The sequence below is a fragment of the Bufo gargarizans genome, chromosome 10, assembly GCF_014858855.1.
Source record: "Bufo gargarizans isolate SCDJY-AF-19 chromosome 10, ASM1485885v1, whole genome shotgun sequence".
Lineage (NCBI taxonomy): Eukaryota > Metazoa > Chordata > Amphibia > Anura > Bufonidae > Bufo > Bufo gargarizans.
The window spans coordinates 78,630,135-78,650,271 of NC_058089.1; the positions used below are offsets into that span (position 1 = coordinate 78,630,135).

Here is a 20,137-nt window from a genome sequence, read left to right on the forward strand (position 1 = left end):
TCTGACCTATTCGTGGTGTTAACGGTGAGGCGCGCGGTCACTTTCGGATTCAGGCTTCCAGTGTCACATGACCCTGTGACGTCAGAAGGGCCTTAAGGCGCATGGAGTTTAGACACTGCCATGCCAGAGTTAGTGATTAGAGCCCGGAAGCGGCAGCTCACAGAACACATGTGATACTTAGTGGTAAGTGTAAACGTCATGAGTGTTACCATAGATGTGTGGGCGCCTGTACCTTGCTGGGTGCAGCCTGCCTTTATACAGAGCGTGTTATTATACCCTGTGTACAGGCTCAGATCCACCAGCGTGGCTGCCAGGGCATGCTGGGAGTTGTAGTTTCCCGGTTGGTGCGGCTCCTCTATCATCCCCATTGATGAGGAATGCTGTATAATGCAGACGTTTATGGTCCTTTACATTGTGTTTTAGGTAGTCCTCCTTGCAATGTTTTGAAGAAGCAGCAGCGGAGAAGACCCTTATCTCCTGGAATACCCTTCACTGTTTACACCCAAGACCATGTCCAAGGCGACCAAAAGAAAACATGTGGTGAAGGAGGTTCTTCTGGATTATGTTCAGCCTTCTGAGAATCAGCGCATAGTGAGAGTGAGTGTCCGCACGTTACCACCCGTCCTATAAACGCTTCAGGAAATCTCTCCTTCTGAAGACGGAGCTGAACGTACACCTTGTGGGCAGAAATCTGTCTTCTGTCAAGTCCAGGGAGACTTAAAGGGGGTTTCCAGGATTTTTATACAAATGACTTCTCCTCTGAATTGGTCATCAGTTGTGTTTTCAAGTTCAGCGTACAGGGTTCGGGTTATCTAAGAATTCTGCTATGTATTCCTCTACCACGGACCATATGGTCCGTCGTAGCCGAATCCACAACGGAATTCTTAGATAACCCGAACCTTGTACGCCAAACTTGAAAACACAAGTTCGCTCATCCCTAGTCATCAGTATCTGATTGGTGGTGGTCTGACACCTGGGACACCCTCAGATCAGCTGTTTTGAAAAGGCAGCGGCGAACCTGTGAGTGCCGCATCCTTCTCTCAGCTCGTCGTACGTTGTATAGAGGCTGGGCTTGGTATCATTCACTTCTATGGGGCTGAGCTGAACGTGTCGTCACTGACCTAAAAAAGCAGAGAGAAGGCAGTGGCACTCACAAGAGCACAGGTGCCTTCTCAAACAGCTGATTGTCAGGGGTCCCGGGTGTCCAGAGGATAGGTCATCAGTATACAAATATCAGAAAACGCCTTTAAAGGGAATGACCTATTTAAACGGGTTGTCCACTTTTGTAATATTAATAGGTGGGGAGCTAACTGAATAGGATGGAGTTGGAATTGCAGTTGGAACGGCTGGCAGGTATAGTGAAGAGACGGCGGCGCTCATGTAAGCGCTGCTTTCTCTTAAAGGGGATGGACACCTTTGTTAAAAAAAAAAAAAAGTTTTTAAACTAATTTTATTATGTGGAGAAAATCATTTCTCCAATTGGTTGTATTTATCTTTTATCGTTTTGATTCTACAGCTTTCTGTGCTTCCTATGCCCAGCAGGCTGCACTCGGTGAGTTTACAGAGAATCCGTCATCTGACGGATTCTCTGTAACTCCTTCAGGCTCCATGCGGGAGCGCGCACTGTCTCTCTTCCTCCCCCCAACAGGATGGCCGAGGGTGCAGAGTGTCAGTGACACTCTGCTTGAAACAGCAGATATAACCCCTTCCATGCTGTGGTCCGCTGTATGGAAGGGGCTAACAATCGAGTCGCTGCTCTACTGTGGCAGCTGCTGATCTTTAAGGGTTAACTCCTCTTCTCCTTCCATCAACGCTGCTGGACAGAACACAAACACCCGCCTTCCCCTCTTGTACTTTGTGGAGGGGGGATCGCATGGTGCTGCTGCTGCCAGCTCTCATCCAGAGGGATCGTACCCTCACTGCACTATTAGAAGTGCTAACCCCCTACCCCCAGTTCAGGATGGCCAGCGTGGCTGTCCTCCCCTCTGCGCTCTCCCCTTTCCCCATCGGGCTGCTGTGGCAGCGTCCCCATGGTTACTGTGGCAACCAGACGCCTTCACAGGCTTCCGGCTTGCCATGGTATATCTGAACCTGATCAGGCTTAGTGTACTTGAAAATACACTGCAGTACACTACAGTGTACTGCAGATGCATCAGACCCACTCTATCTTGAAGAATCAACTAGGTCTAGGTAAAAAAATAAAATAAAAAAACACCATGCTTCTAACTGTAATTAATGTAAAAACAGATCATTGGTAAAAAATAAAAACACTAAACATGTTTGGTATCGCCGTGTCCGTAATGACCTGATCTATAAAAGGATCACGTTACTTTTACCGCACAGTGAACACCATAAAAAAAAAAAAAAAAAGATGAAATTGCAATTTTGACTACCTCACTTCACAAAGATGGTATAAAAAGTGTCATATGTACCCAAAATTTGTACCAATCAAACCGTCACCTCATCCCGCAAAAAATGAGCCTCTACATAAGACATTCGGCCAAAAAATATAAAAAATATGGCTTTTAGAAAATAAACACAAAAACAGGATTTTTTTCAAAAATGCTTTTATTGTGTAAAATAATAAAATAGACATATTAGGTGTTAACCTGTCCGTAACAACCTGCTCTATAAAAATATGTGATCCAACCCATCTGGTGAACGGCATAAAAATAAAATAAATTTTTTTTCCCTTCGCCCTTGACAGCACAACGAGGGAGAGACGATCCGCCTCCACAGACAAGAAACCTGCAGAATAAAAGGGCGGACACTCTCCTCCCAATTCAGTGTGGTTTCCTGTCTGGGGAAGCCTGCAGTTTTTCCTTTCAGGTTCCCTCCCTCTTGTGGTGCTCCTACGCTGACCCCTATAGCGGACTGGATTTCTCCCCGTCGTACCTGCTGTTCCCAGGATTATATTGCAGCATCTCGGGTGCGATGGGACGGACAGCCAAACGCCTGAGGGAGTACTTTGTGTGCTGGAGCATGCAGGGCCTGGTGGCATCGGTGATGCATTAGAGGCACGGACTTCCGCACCCCAGGGGGAGGAGCTTCCAGCAAGGAGTTGGGCCAGGGAGAGCAGCATGTGTCACAAGACCGGCGCACGCGTCAGATGTGACGTCATCACAGAAGCGCCTATGACTAAGGGCGCACTGCCGGCATCCTAGCAGCGCTCTGGCGCAGTAACAGAAGCAGCATGGAGGAGGACAAGCACGTAGAAGTCTGCAGTCCTTCCAGCCTTGGTATCTCTGAAGAGGTGAGTGCTCTGGGCATAATGTTGTGCTTCTCTCTGCGGATGTACTTATACTAATGTTTTACAGACAAAACCTAAGAAGGTGGTGACAAAAAGGAAGAATAAGGAATGTGTTCTTTGTAAAACTTGGTTGCCATCTGAATGGGAGAAGAGGATGTGTCAGTCATGTATTGATAAAACGGTGGCTGAAGAATCGCCATCTTTTTACAAATGTCTTCAGGCACTAGTCAAATCGGAAGTTAATTCTACCTTATCATGTAAAAAAGAGTCTAAAATAAGACGAGAATACTGTACAGGAACATATTTTGTCTGATTCTGGTGAAGACTACATACATTCCTCATTATATGGGCAGTCTGATGATTCATCCCTATAATCTTCTGAAGAAGGTGAAATAAGTGGTAGACCATGTTTCACTATAGAAGACAGAAACTCCTAAAAGCTGTACGTTCAACTATGGGCATTAAAGAGACAAAATAATCCAGGTTCATCCAGGATATTATGTTTGGGGGGGCTAGAATCTAGACACCATAGCACCTTTCTGGTTCATAAAAATGTTTCAGCTTTAATCAAAAACAGAAGTTTACTTATCTAAAAATCTTAAACGTAAATATCCCTTCAAAGAGGAAGATTGTGTCACATTGGATAAAGCACCAAGAATAGACGTAGCCATTTCTAAAGTATCTAGGAAGACGGCTCTTCCCTTCGATGATATGGGGATATTAAAGGACCCACTGGATAAAAAAGCTGATACCTTTTTAAAAGGGGCATGGGAAGCGTCTTCGTTCAGACTGAGCATAGCCTCTACTTGTACGACCCGGTCTCTGATAGTATGGCTCTCTGAATTAGAAAATCAATTAAAAAATAGATGCCCGGTAGAAGAAATTTTATTGAATTGCCAAAAAAAGCAGCTGACTTCTTGGCTGATGCCTCAGCTGACTCTGTTTAGACTGGCGGACAGATCTGCAGCTTTGTCTAACTCGGCCCGTAGAGCACTCTAAAAATTGGGTGGAAGACTTCCCATCTAAAAATAAACTATGTGGGGTCCCTTGCGAAGGGGAGTACCTTTTTGGACCAACTCTACATGGCCTACAAAAAGAGAGAGTTCCCGGGGTTTAGAAGTCAGTCAAAGAAGGGACAAATAAAATCCAGGGAGGACAGATTTTGGAACCAAAGGAGAGGTAGAAATTACTTTTTCAAACAATCCTTTGGAGACCAAAAGAAACAAGACCAGCAATGACGCCAGAAGTCAGGTAGGGGGCAGACTGAATATTTTTTTTTTTCCCTGCCTGGTCCCAGATTTCTTCAAGTTCATCGATACTAGACACCATTCACAACGGATTAAAACTAGAATTTCGTTCTTACCGCCAGCAAGATTCTTAATTACAAAAGATCAGGCCTCGGCTCTAGGAAATTCGGCCATGGAAAACGAGGTGCTAAAATTAGTAGAAAAATCTGTTTTAGTGCCAGTAACAAAAGCGGAAGAAGGCGAGAGGTTTTACTCTCCCCTGTTTTTATTGATAAAAACGGATGGGTCCTTCAGGACAAAAATAAACCTAAAAAAATTGAACCGGTTTTTACAGATAAAGTTCAAAATGGAAACTATAAAATCAGCCATAAACCTTCTTCCTCCTCACTGTTTCATGGCAGTACTCTATCTCAAAGATGCATATTATCATGTCCCAATATTTCTAGAGCATCACAATTTTCTAAGCGTCGCAGTGAGAATAGGGGGGTCACCTTCGACATTTTCAGTTCCGGGCTCTCCCGTTTGTCCTGTCCATGGCTCCAAGAGTATTTATGAAAATAATTGCAGAAATGGCAGATTTTCTCTTCAGACCATATCTGGATGATTTTCTGATAGTAGGGGGAACAGAAGAAACTTGCAGAGCAGCAGTATTGACAGTATCAGAAATTCTGAACAAGTTGGACTGGATTTTGAATCCGGAAAAATCAAGACTAGATCCCACCAGAAGACAGTCTTTTCTGGGACTGATATTAAATTCCTCCTGCCAGAAATGTTTTTACCACAGGAAAAAGTAATCCTTGTCCAGGAAAAAAATCTGAGATCTGATCAGAAACCCAGTGATCACAGACGGGCACAACTCCACTCGAGGGTACTCCAGTGGGAAATCCTGTCATTCTGGGAGAAGAACGACTCCGTAGAGGCAAAAAGATTATCGGACCTTACTCTTCATAGCTGGAGGAGAAGAATCTGATTCAGGGAGTGTCATGGAAGCTGAAAGACCTGATATGTCTAACTACAGACACAAGCCCCTGGGGGTGGGGTGCTCACATCCAAGAGATCTCCCTTCAGGGTCATTGGAGGGATATCCAGGAAAGAGGATCCTCCAACCCAAAATAACTAACTGCGGTACCCCTTGCAATAAGCTCTGTCCTCCCAAGAGGAAAAGATCTCAGGGTCATGACAGACAACAAGACAGTAGTCTCGTATCTGAACAAACAGGGGGGCACAAGGTGCAGAACTCTGATGCAGGAAGGCCAGGAAATCCTCCTATTAGCAGAAAAAGACTTTGCCTCGATCTCAGCAGTACATATCGGAGGCGTGGAAAATGGACAGGCAGACTTTGAGTCACCATTTTCTTTTCTCTCAGGGCGAATGGGCTCTAGACCAATCCATTTTCAAGAAAAGAATGGCCCTCCTGGGGACAACCAGACATCGACCTCTTTGCTACTTACCAGAACAGGAAGGTCAAGAGATTCTTCTCCCTAGAACTGGCGGGATCCCCTTGTGGGATAGATGCTTTTCTTCAGAACTGGAATTTTCCGCTAGCTTATGCCTTTCCTCCTTTTTTCCCTTGATTCCTCGTGTTTTATGGAATATCAGGGAAGATGGGGCGAGAGTTATTCTCATTGCCTCATTTTGGCCAAGAAGATCTTGGTTTACGTGGCTCCGAATGATGTCAATCTCGGATCCCTGGGTTCTTCCTGAGAACTGGAATCTATTGAGCCAAGGCCCTGTTTTTCACCCCAGCATAAAATAATCTCCATTTAACAGCCTGGAACTTGAAAGGTACTTGTTAAGTAAGAAGGGATTCTCTGACGCCCTAATCTCTACCCTTCTTAAGAGTAGGAAATAAGTGACGGTGGCTATTTATGCTAGGGTTTGGCAAAAATTCCTAGACTTTGTTCAGATCCAGATTAATGACATCCCCTCTTCTGCTCCCATTCATCTAATTTTAGAGTTTCTTTAAAAGGGACTGGATTTAGAGCTAGCAAGTAGTACTTTGAAGGTATACGTTTCCGCTCTGTCAGCTTTGTTTTATCAAGACATAGCAGGGGTCTAGGTTCTTTAGAGCAGTAGCCAGATTTACCCCAACAACTTCCACTAGACCTCCTCCCTGGGATTTTAACCTAGTGTTAAAGGTTTTAACTCTAGCTCCATTTGAGCCTTTAGAGACCATCCCCATTAAATGTCTCACCTTGAAGTTGTGCCTTCTAATAGCCTTAACATTTGCTTGCAGGATTATTAAGATTCAGGCCATCTCCATTAATACTCCATATACCACTATTTTAGAGGATAAAGTTTTGATTTGGCCAGACCCAGCTTTTCTTACAAAAGTAGTTTCCAAATTTCATAGGTCCCAGGAGATTGTTCTCCCTACACTGTTTAGAAACCCTGGGTCAGAAGAAAAATTTCTTCACTGCCTAGACGTTAGAAGAACCTTGATTAATTACCTCGCACTAAAGACTGTGCAGATCTTCTTCATTCTTTGTACTCTTTCAAGAAGTGAATGAGGTAAAGGCGGACACAAAAAGTTCTATAGCTAAGTGGGATTGTCTCTGCTTTATCTTTGTCTTATCTTGATTCTGGGTTGTCTCCTCCGGTGGGTCTTAAGGCACATTCTACCAGGGCAGTTGCTACTTCCTGGGCGTAAAGATCCTCTGTTCCCATAGAGAATATTTGCAGAGCGGCTACCTGGTCTTCTCCTTCAACCTTTTTCAAACACTATCGGCTTGATTTGAACTCCTCTCCGGGGTCGTCCTTCTTTCTACTCTCCCACCCTGATTTTTCCTCTAGTAAATCTCTTGTGGTGCTTTCATGGGCGAAGGAAAAAAATTATGATTTACTTACAGGTAATTTGATTTACCAGAGCCTATGACAGCACCCTTATTTCCCCCCCCCCCCCCCCCCCCCCCCCCCTATTGGGTTATCTTGGTTCTCTTATACTCACACGGGTGTTGCATAAAAAAAAAAAATTGGTGACGTCACTGCACTCATCACAATGGTGATGGACCATGTGATGAGCGCAGTCCCGTCACCAAAGGTCCTTTTCCTCCCAGGTCCTCAAAGAAGACAAGCCGGGCTGCGTGAACAAGTGGATGAGGTGAGTTTAATAATTTTATTTTTTTAACCCCTCCATCCCTAATTTACTTAGCATTGTGTATTAAGAATGCTATTATTTTCCCCTATAACCATGTTATAAGGGAAAATAATAAAATCTACACAACACCTAAACCAAACCGGAACTTCTGTGAAGAAGTCCTGGTTAGGGTCTGGGTACCAAACATGCCGATTTTTCTCACGCGCGTGCACAACGCATTAAAACGCTTTGCACTAACGCGGAAAAATCTAGCATTTTCCCGCAACGTGCCCGGCATCCTATCCAGCCTTCACATGCGACGCCCGTGTGAAAGAGGCCTAAGGCAGTTATCTGCTTATTACAGGCAAGATTAAAATGACATATCACCCCGCTGTATAGATAACACACAATCCACCATTCACAATAGGTGATATCACAGCTTATCTACTCCCAGTGCCCCTAATCTTGTTCGCTAAATAAAATTTAAAAAATTTGCAATCTGACAATAAAAACTGGTTTAAAAAAAAAAAAGTGTTACTATCTGGATTTTACTGGCAGAAAAAAAATTCTGACACATTCCCTTTAAAAGTGTTGTTGAGATTAATTTATCTTTTCTATGGCAGGAAAGCTGTTAGCGAATTGACCCTTACCCCCCTGATCCAGCATGACTTACTGTTTTGGCTGATGTGCTGTGATAATGGTCCTGTATAGAGCATGTGACCACTGTAGTGAACCACTGGCCTCAGCAGCATACGACACCTGTGACTGTCACCACTGCGGTCAGAACCACATAGCCCTTCCCCCCCCCCCCCCCCCCTTTTTAACTACATCACATACAATTATTTTTCTATGGGCATCAAAGCTGTGGATGTGTGTAAAATGTGTGTAATTGTTCACATTCCTTTTTATTTTAAGGTTTTAGGAAGTCCTGGCAATAATCTTCATGAGGTGGAGACAGCTGACGGTGAACGGTTCTTGGCCAGTATGCCCACAAAATTCCGAAAGAACATCTGGATCAAGAGAGGTAATAAAATCCCTCAAACTGTCAAAAATGTACAATAACAAAATGTTCCATACTAAATCATGCAGTGATTTACTGCTGGGACAAGATGTGTCGTTGTAGTCAATGGACTTTCCACCCTGTTGTTTTTTTGGTGAATTTGTGGCTATTTTTTACCCATTAACTTAAGTAGGGGAAAAAAGTGTTGAAAAAAAGCCTGTAAGGTTCATAGTATGGCGTGCGCTGGAACATGGCACATTATTCTTTATGTATGAACTGTGAGAAAAAAACCTCCATGTGCGTCTGTATAAAATCAGAGGCGTATGAAAGTACAGTATGGGATCATAGCAGTCTGTGGGAGGTGCATCATGTGAGACCTCAGGGAGCTAAAGGCTATGGAGACCATTGGGGGAATTTTTTTATTTTTGTTGCATATTACTCATTTTGGGTTAAACTCCTTTGTCATTTGGTCTTTGTTACATTTTTGTGCAGTTTTTCTTCTATAGGTTTTAGTACATTTGACTAGGGGGCTCTGCTTCACACTGAATCCATCAGACGACAGCTCCATCTGTAGCCTTTATCGCTGAATTCCTGACAGCTCATGAACAATCATTTCGACTAAACTCTTATCACACGGATACAAATTTGTCTGTTTAAGAATGTACAGATAAGGGCTTCAGATCGATCTAACAGAGCAGTTTTTTGATGAATTCAGTGTGGGGACCCATTCACACGACTGTAAGCCATCCATGCCCGTATTGCGGACTGTAAACGGCGGGTCCACAATGTACACGCACCGGCAGTGTGAGTTCCCCATTAACTTAAATGGGTCCTTAGTCTACAAGATACGAGTCAGAGCAGAGGCATGGATTGGAAGCATTTGAAAGCTCTTCCGTGGGCTTTTGGGTCCGTGCCAATGCACTGCAAAAGATAGGACATGTCCTTTCTTTTGCAGTATATTGCGGATCGCTGACCAGCACGGGTGGCTTACGTTTATGTCCATGAGGCCTGAAGCAGAGACCATTCTAGTAATCAAATACACTAAAATTGTAGATGGAAAAAAAAATCTGAACATTTGAATAAGAAAAAATGTTCCGATAACCATAACTTTTTTTTTTTTTTTTCCCGTTCACATAGCTATATGAGGGCTTATTTTTTTTTGCAGGACAAGATGTATTTTTTAATGCCACCATTTAATTTACCATATCTTGTATTGGAAAACAGGAGAAAATTTTTGACATCACAGCGTTCACTATGCGCTATAAATGACATGACGTCCTTATTCTGCTGCTCAATACAAATACGGCAATACCAAACTTGTTTTTGTTTTACTACTTTAAACAAATAATAATAAAAACTTTAGAAAAAAATGCATTGACATATATTCTGGCAGCCATAACTTTTATATTTGGGTGAATAGAGCTGTATGAGGGCATTTTTTATTTTTTTTTGTAACAATTTTTTTATTGGTACCATTTTTGTGGTATGTACTGTTCTTTAATTTTGGCGGGGGGACAAGATGACAAAAAATGGCGAATTGTGTGTTCTGTTACTGTGCTCACCGTACAGGATTTTTATTTTATTTTTTTACATTTTAACCACCTCAGGACCGCCTAACGCAGGATCGCGGTCCGGAGGCGGCAGTCCCAGGCAGAGTCACGCATATATGCGTCATCTTGCGAGGCGCGAGATGACGTGCTTAGCCGGCCCGCGCATCGCGGGACGGCAAAAGTTCGAGGGGGGTCACGTCATCAGCTTGCCAGCCAATGATCCTGGCTGGCAAGCTGATGATTTTTAAAAAAACTAATCAGAAGCCAGATAACACATTATCTGCAAAAAAAGTGTCTCGCTTGTGGTATCGCTGTACTCGGAGAAGTTGGGGAATGTGTTTTGGGATGTCATTTTACATATACCCATGCTGGGTGAGAGAAATATCTCGGCAAAAGACAACTTTTCCCCCTTTTTTTTTTTTTTTTTTTTTCTTCTATACAAAGTTGGCATTTGACCAAGATATTTATCTCACCCAGCATGGGTATATGTAAAATGACACCCCAAAACACATTCCCCAACTTCTCCTGAGTACGGCGATACCACATGTGTGACACTTTTTTGCAGCCTAGGTGGGCAAAGGGGCCCAAATTCCAAAGAGCACCTTTCGGATTTCACATGGCATTTTTTACAGATTTTGATTTTAAACTACTTCTCACACATCTGGGCCCCTAAAATGCCAGGGCAGTATAACTACCCCACAAGTGACCCCATTTTGGAAAGAAGACACCCCAAGGTATTTCATGATGGGCATAGTGAGTTCATGGAAGTTTTTATATTTTGTCACAAGTTAGTGGAATATGAGACTTTGTAAGGAAAAAAAAAATCATCATTTTCCGCTAACTTGTGACAAAAAAGAAAAACTTCCACGAACTCACTATGCCCATCAGCGAATACCTTAGGGTGTCTACTTTCCGAAATGGGGTCATTTGTGGGGTTTTTCTACTGTCTGGGCATTGTAAAACCTCAGGAAACATGACAGGTGCTCAGAAAGTCAGAGCTGCTTCAAAAAGCAGAAATTCAAATTTTTGTACCATAGCTTGTAAACGCTATAACTTTTACCCAAACATTTTTTTTTTTTTTTATCAAGGACATGTAGAACAATAAATTTAGCGATTTTTTTTTTTTTTTTTTTTTTTTTTTTTTGTAAATTTACAACTGAAAGTGAAAAATGTCATTTTTTGAAAAAATTTCGATTAATAACAAAAAAATGTCAGCAGCAATGAAATGCCACCAAATGAAAGCTCTATTAGTGAGAAGAAAAGGAGGTAAAATTCATTTGGGTGGTAAGTTGCATGACCGAGCGATAAACGGTGAAAGTAGTGTAGTGCAGAAGTGTAAAAGGTGGTCTGGTCATTAAGGGTGTTTCAGCTAGCGGGGCTGAAGTGGTTTAATAGTTCAGACATTTTCAGACGCAGCGATGCCTAATATATTTTAATTGTGTATAATAAATATATATATATATAATAAATAATATAGTGTGTAAAATTGGGAAGAGGGGGTGATTTTAAAATTTTTATTTTTTTATTAACTTTTTTTTTTTTTTTTCCACTTTTTCCATTTTAAAACTATTACACTGAGCCTAGTACATGCAATCTTTGGAACCCCTCTTCTAATTCACCCTATTAGATCTCTATTAGGGTGAATAGCATTTTCACACTGTCCATTCTGAGCTATGCCTCATGCATACGTCAGTATAGAGAACGCTATGGCAGGCCTGAATCGCATCAGCAGCGTCCAGGCTGCCATTGCAGCCGATCGGAGCCCTAAAATTTCACTGTGGGGGGCTCCGATCGGAAGGCAGAGGGAACCGCATCCTTCTGCCTCCACTCACAGGTGCAGTGATCAGCGTTGATCACGGCATCTGAGTGGTTAAACGACAGGGGAGGCGCAATCGCCGCTTCCTGTCAGTGTGTGCGGATGCCAGCTGTATGATACCTGCAGAGGCTTGCTCCATACATCCCCCTCACTCATTATGATGTACAGTTACGTCATAATGCACAAAGGGGTTAAGATGAGTGACGGACATTCACTTTTCCATCGTTTGATATCTTCTTGTTTCTTCCGCTCAGGTGATTTTGTTATTGTTGATCCTATTGCTGAAGGAGAAAAGGTGAAGGCAGAGATCACTTTTATCATATATAAGGACCATCAGCGCCTCCTTCAGAAAGAAGGCTTATGGTAAGACGGGTTTTTATTTACTCATATTTTGCCATAGTTACTTTATATGTTAAAAGGGTTATCCAGGAAAAGATATCAGATTGGGGGCGTCCGACACCCTGGACCCAGCCAATCAGCTAGTAGAAGAGGGTGGCGCTCTGTGAGCACCGCAGCCTTTTCCTAGGCTGTGTGATGTCGCCATACATTGGTCATGTGGCCTTGTTGCAGCTCAGCCCCATTCAAGTCAATGGGGCTGAGCTGCAATACCAAACACTGCCACTATACGGCGCTGTGCTTGAAAAGCTGCTGGGAGCCTGTATTGCTCAGGCGAGCGTGGCGGCTCCCTAAAACAGTTGATCGGCAGGAGTGTTGGGACTCGGACCCCCGCCGATGTGATAATGATGACCTAACGTGAGGATGAGCCATTAATATCTTTTCCAGAATAACCCTTTTAAAGAGGTATTTTGAAGGGCTATCGCTAGGATATTTTTCAGGATGTGTTTTTCTTCATTGATCTCCATCCTTAGACCTCATGCACACAACTGCATCTACATTTAAGTAAGGCTTACAGTGTGCTGCATTCTCACTTTGCTAAAGTTTATTTAAGTAAGGCCGTAAAAGATGCCATCAGTTTGGCCCATTTGCGGACAAGGATAGGACATTTCTGTAGCAGTTTGCCATGCGGACTGCAAAACACATCCAGTGGTGTGCATGGGGCCCTAGAAAAATCTGCACTAAAAGAGCTGTAAAGACATTTTCTTCCTACATGCCTATACAAAGATCTGTGTAAGGGCTCATGCACACGACCACGCCGCGTTTTGCGGATCCACAGAACAAGGATGCCGCCCATGTGCATTCCACAATTTGCTGAACGGAAAGAGTCGTCCATAATAGAAATGCCTGGTAGCCGCCAACACTGCTCTGGTAGTCTGTAGGTAAAGTTCTTTTACCACCAGAAAGAAACGTGAATGACAGCATATTAGATACAAGCCAAAAGAAAGCCTTCCTTTACTTTGGGCTCTTTCATAGCATTTTCTACCCACAGGAGTAATGAAAGGAAAAAGAATTTATTGAGTCGTCCTATAAGGGTGAGAGCGGTGCGAATGCACCTCTCGCCAATATACTGCTGTCAAGCGTAAGAGAAAAATCAAAGGGGCAGTAACAATTAAAACGTGATGTTTATTATTATAACTAAAACAAGTAAGGTCCCCTTACAAGACAAACAAACAGATACGGTCGGGTCCTATGTACAGGTGTATCACTAGATCAGTGACCCACTGTACCCAGGATCCCTAGGGCGAGCCCTTTATAAGAGTGTGCGGACCCCAAAGGTCAGGAGGTGCCACAAATAGTGCTAATAAACCCCGGCAAGGGTGTCCTAGATCCCAATTGGAGAGCAGGGACGAACCCAGGTGGGATAGAAAATAAGGATGGGTCTTACCGGTACCGGGGCAAACCGTGCTTGGTTGTAAACAGTCACGGCAGACGACCAAGGTAAATCCTTGTTCTAGCACATGGATAGGATGTTCCGGTCCGGGGGAAGGGTGCTTCGTAGGTAGGAGGTTGCCTTTTGGGGAAGGGGCCGCAGGGGGAACAACTGTCCCTGTAGCGCCCTACTTGACCTACTGTGACCCTGTTACCCTAACACGGGATCCGTGCCCCGCAAGGGGTGGTCCCGTCCGGAACCTTTCCCTGCGATAAGGTCCCTAAGAGACCCTGTCAGGGTAATGGAGAGGGGAACACCCAGTCTGAGACTAAGGTGGTAATAACACCGTGGGCAAATTGAGGGAATGCTCATAAGCCCCTAAGTGTATGTGGTATGCTCATATGTCCCTACGCGTTTCGTCAAAAAAATGGAACATACATAAAAAGCGTACTAGTACTGACAACCTCTTGAGTCATCAGGGGACAGGGGTTGTTTGTCTCTGCATTAACAATAAAGATAGGGTACCTATTGCTAGTCAGGGTGGTTTTCCCTGCCATTAAATATCCACTTTGTTGTCCGGCATGGAGGTCCTGTAACTATGATCCTCCATGGACCAATTACCTGCGAGTGGCCTGTAGCAGCTGAGTCTGAAGGATACACTCAGCTCCACCCTCTCAGCCTCTCGGAGACGCTACGATCTCCGCCCTCCCAGCGTCACCCAGCTCCGCCCATTCAGCAGCAGTCACCGGCCTGGTGATGGACGGACTGGGATGTGGGCGTGGACATAGCGGAGGGACGGCCGCGGCGCTCCTGACTGATGACGCTGCACACGTGACCCAGAACTTGGGCCGCGTCATCAGACTGGGACCGTCAGGTCCTCTGACTGCGCTACATCATCAACTTGCGCCACCCAATGGAGAGTGGTGCACGCATGCGCAGCGTCCCCTTATGATTTAAAAACAGTAGCGGCGCACTGAATAGCGCTGCCAGACGCCATACATCCGGCCTCAACAAAACGGAATGACGCCGGCCTAGCCAGTTGGATGCCATACGCACCAAGGCTTTGACTGTAAGTACAAGCATCTTTTACTGCCAGAATCCCCACCTTTATGTTTGGAGATTATGCATCCACACATTGCTTTAGGGGACCATTGTACTTGTGTATGCTGCCTTTTCTCATTTCAGCAGTTCATGGGGCGTTTCTACGCTTTTTATTTTTGTGTTTCAGATGTACCTGGATATGCCATACGCACTCTAGCTACAGTATCAACCACGTTACTCACCATTAAGTGGTTGGAGGTAGCCAGTACCTCCCTCCTACTAGCCCAGCATAAGCTTAGTTTCTTATGTGGCTGTTAGGACTCTTGCAAATAGACTAAGTATACCTAATGACCCATTTAGTCTGGTCTAGGCCACGGGCGTTTAGTACTACAACACCGACGCCTGGTGACTTGGACCACAGCCACTAGTACCAACCCCTGTCCCCTGATGACTCAAGAGGTTGTCAGTACTAGTACGCTTTTTATGTATGTTCCATTTTTTTGACGAAACGCGTAGGGACATATGAGCATACCACATACACTTAGGGGCTTATGAGCATTCCCTCAATTTGCCCACGGTGTTATTACCACCTTAGTCTCAGACTGGGTGTTCCCCTCTCCATTACCCTGACAGGGTCTCTTAGGGACCTTATCGCAGGGAAAGGTTCCGGACGGGACCACCCCTTGCGGGGCACGGATCCCGTGTTAGGGTAACAGGGTCACAGTAGGTCAAGTAGGGCGCTACAGGGACAGTTGTTCCCCCTGCGGCCCCTTCCCCAAAAGGCAACCTCCTACCTACGAAGCACCCTTCCCCCGGACCGGAACATCCTATCCATGTGCTAGAACAAGGATTTACCTTGGTCGTCTGCCGTGACTGTTTACAACCAAGCACGGTTTGCCCCGGTACCGGTAAGACCCATCCTTATTTTCTATCCCACCTGGGTTCGTCCCTGCTCTCCAATTGGGATCTAGGACACCCTTGCCGGGGTTTATTAGCACTATTTGTGGCACCTCCTGACCTTTGGGGTCCGCACACTCTTATAAAGGGCTCGCCCTAGGGATCCTGGGTACAGTGGGTCACTGATCTAGTGATACACCTGTACATAGGACCCGACCGTATCTGTTTGTTTGTCTTGTAAGGGGACCTTACTTGTTTTAGTTATAATAATAAACATCACGTTTTAATTGTTACTGCCCCTTTGATTTTTCTTTTCTACCCACAGACCTACAGAATTTGGCATGATGATGGGAGCCAAATTCACCCCCAGTCACTAAAATATTATGAGCACGGGGGAATAAAAGTTTTGTCTATCAACGGCCACCAGGTTCAAGCATTGGCGGCATTCTATAGATTATGTCTGATTATGTAGGAAAAGTGGAAACAAAAAAAATTGTACCGTCCCTTAGTTACACGGGTTGTAATGTCAGATTGACAAGGAATTTCAGTAAGAGAGATATATATATATATATATATATATATATATATGTGTGTATGTATATATTTTTTTTTTTCTAGATCTATTTTTGAACATGCAGGATAATGGTATATGAAAATATTCTTTAAATGTGCTGATTGGAATAACTGTATAGAAGGTGACAGTTGTCACTTTCTGCCCTGGATCAGGAATTTCCCTAAAAACCAGCCGTTGAGAAGAATTGTATCCGTGTGCAGGATTTTCTATATGAAAGACTAAAAGCTGTTGTGTCACTTCCGCAAATGGCATTTATCATGTAGAAAAAGTTAATACAAGGCACTTACTAATGTATTCTGATTGTCCATATTGCCTCCTCTGCAGTCTAAATTCATTTTTCCATTGCATTATACACTGTTTATATCTACGGGTTACGACCACCCTGTAATCCAGCAGTGGTGGTCATGCTTGCCAACTATAGGAAAAGGCATCGGCCTCTCTGGTGGCTGGGACTGCGAGAGTGCGCATAGGATGGCACTTTTTCCTATAGTGTACAAGCACGGCCATCGCTGCTGGATTTACAGGGTGGTCGTAACCATGGAAATGAGCCATCAATATAATGCTGTAGAAGCAAGGTCAGGCAGAGACACACAGCGTTATAAATCAGTATAATGCCATGCAATCCTGTGAAACAAGCAGTGTCCATAATGAGAAATCCCACAGATGGTGTTTTCTGAACGGGACACGTCTATGTCTGAGGCCTGGGTGTGGAGTAAAAGCATAGCTGATCCTCAGGCTTACAGTCTAACATATCTGAATATTTCTTCTCTTTATAACCTTTAAGGCCTTTAGGTTTCAATAAAGATGGTGCAGAAAATCCGGAGTTGGAAAAAGAAAGGTATGATTTATTTATTTTTGTCATTGAATTTGTATTTTTGCTTAGTTTATTGAAAAGGCGTAAATACAGAGGGGGTTGGGTTTATCAAAGATCGTAGTTTTACATCAGTCTTTGAAATCTCCTGCACTGCTGAAGGGTGCACCCAATTTGTGACGAGGCGCAGGACTCTTTATAAGTTAGGCGCATCCACCGTCTGTCCGTGTGCCAGAATGAACCCTACAGCAGCTCGCAGCTTTCTGTCTTCATTTGTTTCAGAAAACGGGCACAAAGGAAAATAAATGCATCATGCCCGCCGGCCTCGCCCTCGTCGCACCCCGTTTTCAGAAAGCAGCGTAAAAATGCCACTTGTGACAAAATTTGAGAAGTGGCACAGAGAGATGATAAATCTCCCCTATAGCTTCTAGAAGGATGCACTTTAAGGAGATTTCTGCAAAAACACGTTAATAGTAAACCTTTTGGTTCGGGTCCTGCCAAGCATTGGCTTACCGTGTTTTACACTAGTTTCCACAGGGGAAGTGAGTTCAGAAGGGGGCACATACCTTCATGCAGAAAAACAAAAGACTTGGAAAAAACAAACGCTCTGTGACAGCTTGTCCTGCAAACAATGAGCCCCTCATGCTCTCAACATGTGGCCGTTCCGCAAATTAGAGAACGTTGCCTATTGTCTGTTTTGCAGACCAGAATTGCCATTTCTAATGGTAATTGTGAGAAAATTACGGCATACACACTGTTGGTATCCATATTTTGTGAAATGGATACAGTTGTAAGTATGAGGCCTAAGAAACACATTTTCCACAGGCATCATTCTGATAGCTGCCGATATCAGGCAGTGTATGTCAGTTTAAGGATAGTGAAAATCATTGGAATGCTAGTGTGGTGGCTGACTTCCATCCACTGTATGGTCGCCATGCCCATGTTGCAGACCGGAACTAGGGGTCCGCAAAACACGGACACCGGCTGCTTGAACTCTGTGCTCTGGTGCGGACCCATTGACTTGAATAGCTCCACGATCCTCAAGATACGGCTAAAGATAGAACATGTCTTGTCTTTTGCGGTGCGACGGCACAGACCCGGAAGCCCACGGAAGGGCTTCCAAGTGTTTCTGTGGGCTTCTGATCCTAAGCAAAGGATGTCCTCTCTTTTGCCGTATCTTGCAGATCACATCTGTGTTAAGGAGTTCACACGGCCGGTGCCCGTATATTACGGACCCTCTGTTTGCAGTACACAACACAGGCACAATGGCCATACGGCCATGTGACTGTGCTGTAAGTCCCTGGAGCTGAGGATAGGTCGTCAATATCTGTAGCCCAGAGTACCCTTTTAAGGCTTCATGCACACAATCGTATTTTGTTTCCGTGTCTGTTCCGCACCATATGTCCATTCCGAAAAAAATATAGAGCATGTCTTATTCTTGTCCATTGTTACAATGGATCCGCCAAAAAAACGGATGCAACACGGACGTCATCTGTATTTTTTTGCGGACCACAAAATACATATGGTCATGTGCATGTAGCCTAACAGTGAAGAGTTGAGTAAATTTTTTTTTTTCCCCAATCTTATTTTGCTTTAGCAACAAGGGGGCAGAATCACAGAATTCCAAATGCGATAAGTCTGGGTCTGAAGATGATGATTCAGAAGATGACAGTGACCTGTTTGTCAACACTAACCGAGTCTACTACGAAGACAGCGAAGAGGAATCCGAAAGTGAGGAGGAGGAAGAAGAGAAAGAGTGAAGATCTGGGCTCCATATAATGGAGTACTTTCAGAGAGCGGAGACTGTGGTGCGTGATGGCGGAGACACACAGCACTGGGATAGATTTCTTTCAGACTCCTGTGCTGTAAATATGGCCTTTACCTCTGCGACCCAATGATTTACTACGCAGCCTGTTGAGTTGAAGGTCCTGCCTTTGTTTCATTCTCATGTCTTCTTGTTTTGTACTTTTTTTTTTTTTTTTTTTTTTTTTTTTTTCTTTCTTTATGCATTCCCATTACTCCTGAAGAAGAGAGAGCCTCACCCATCTTTGTATTATAATGACTGCTTTAAAGTCTCAGCCGGAGACTAACGTTTATAAAGAAAGATAACATATGAGCTTACTGAGTAAAAGTGGAATCATTAGACGCCTCCATATACCTGTGTGTTCTACCTCTGGTGTGGGGTCAGCAGTCAGCTGTCTTGTTTGCTATATTTCGTGTCAAATTACTTTTCAATCATTTATAAGGAGCGCTGATCCATGGTCATGGCGGTGGAATGACCTATAAACTGTGGGCTTTTCATATAGATTGGGGGTCATTTTATGAAGACCGGCATTTTAGAAGTTTTGAAGAGGCGCCGGTCTCTACATAACTTCGGCGCATCCAGTGCCAGTTCTAAATGTAAGACTGCTAACTTGCGTTTAGACCATTTTCTACTCCTAAAACACACATAGAAAATGATGAATAAGATGGCGCCCATTTCCCTGCCCACGCCATGCCAACATTTTTAAACCTGGCGTGAGAGGGGAATAGTTGCAGATTGCAGCACAAATAACCTTTGTGCTGCAATCTGCGCCAGAAATACACCTAATATAGGTGTATTTCGGATAATAAATGAACCCATTGTGTATTATATATATGTATAATATGTGCAATATATGTGTGGATTCTGCACAAAAAATTTTGAGATGCACTGCGTGTGCACATGGGCCCCAATAACGTTTTAAATAGTTTTGAGTGAGCATACAATACCAGTGTGTGTGTGTGTGTGTGTGTGTGTGTACCGCTCTTAAAGAGCCCCTGTCGGCATGATTAACCGGGCATACTGCCTGGTAGGGCTCATCATGCTGATTAAAACGATAGCTTTCACCGGGGTGTTATGAAAGCAGTGCTCCAAGGATTCAGCCCCTCCTCCCGGTGCTCCAAAATGCTCATTTGCATATGTATAAAAATTCAGATATCTCTGCAGCTGTTTAACTTACAGACAAAACGAAGGTATTGGGGGAGATTTATCCAAACTGGTGCAAAGGAAAACTGGCTTAGCTGCCCGTATTAGGCAATCAGACTCCACCTTTCACTGTTCAGAGCCCCTTTGGAAAATGAACGGT

The 20,137-nt window shown here is 44.0% G+C and overlaps 1 protein-coding gene across 2 annotated transcripts; it reads left to right on the forward strand.

The window, feature by feature from the left end:
• The first annotated feature begins 28 nt into the window (after positions 1 to 28).
• On the forward strand, positions 29 to 19,146 carry EIF1AD (eukaryotic translation initiation factor 1A domain containing). 2 transcript variants are annotated; one of them, XM_044270262.1, is made up of 6 exons: positions 29 to 183; positions 424 to 597; positions 8,489 to 8,597; positions 12,194 to 12,302; positions 17,004 to 17,057; positions 18,628 to 19,146. In XM_044270262.1, the coding sequence occupies exons 2-6, from the start codon at positions 511 to 513 to the stop codon at positions 18,788 to 18,790; spliced, it is 522 nt and encodes a 173-aa protein (XP_044126197.1). In that variant the 5' UTR covers positions 29 to 183; positions 424 to 510; the 3' UTR covers positions 18,791 to 19,146. The 2 variants fall into 2 exon arrangements, with proteins under 2 accessions (XP_044126197.1, XP_044126198.1); XM_044270263.1 differs by lacking the exon at positions 29 to 183 and adding an exon at positions 205 to 340.
• The last annotated feature ends 991 nt before the right edge of the window (positions 19,147 to 20,137 follow it).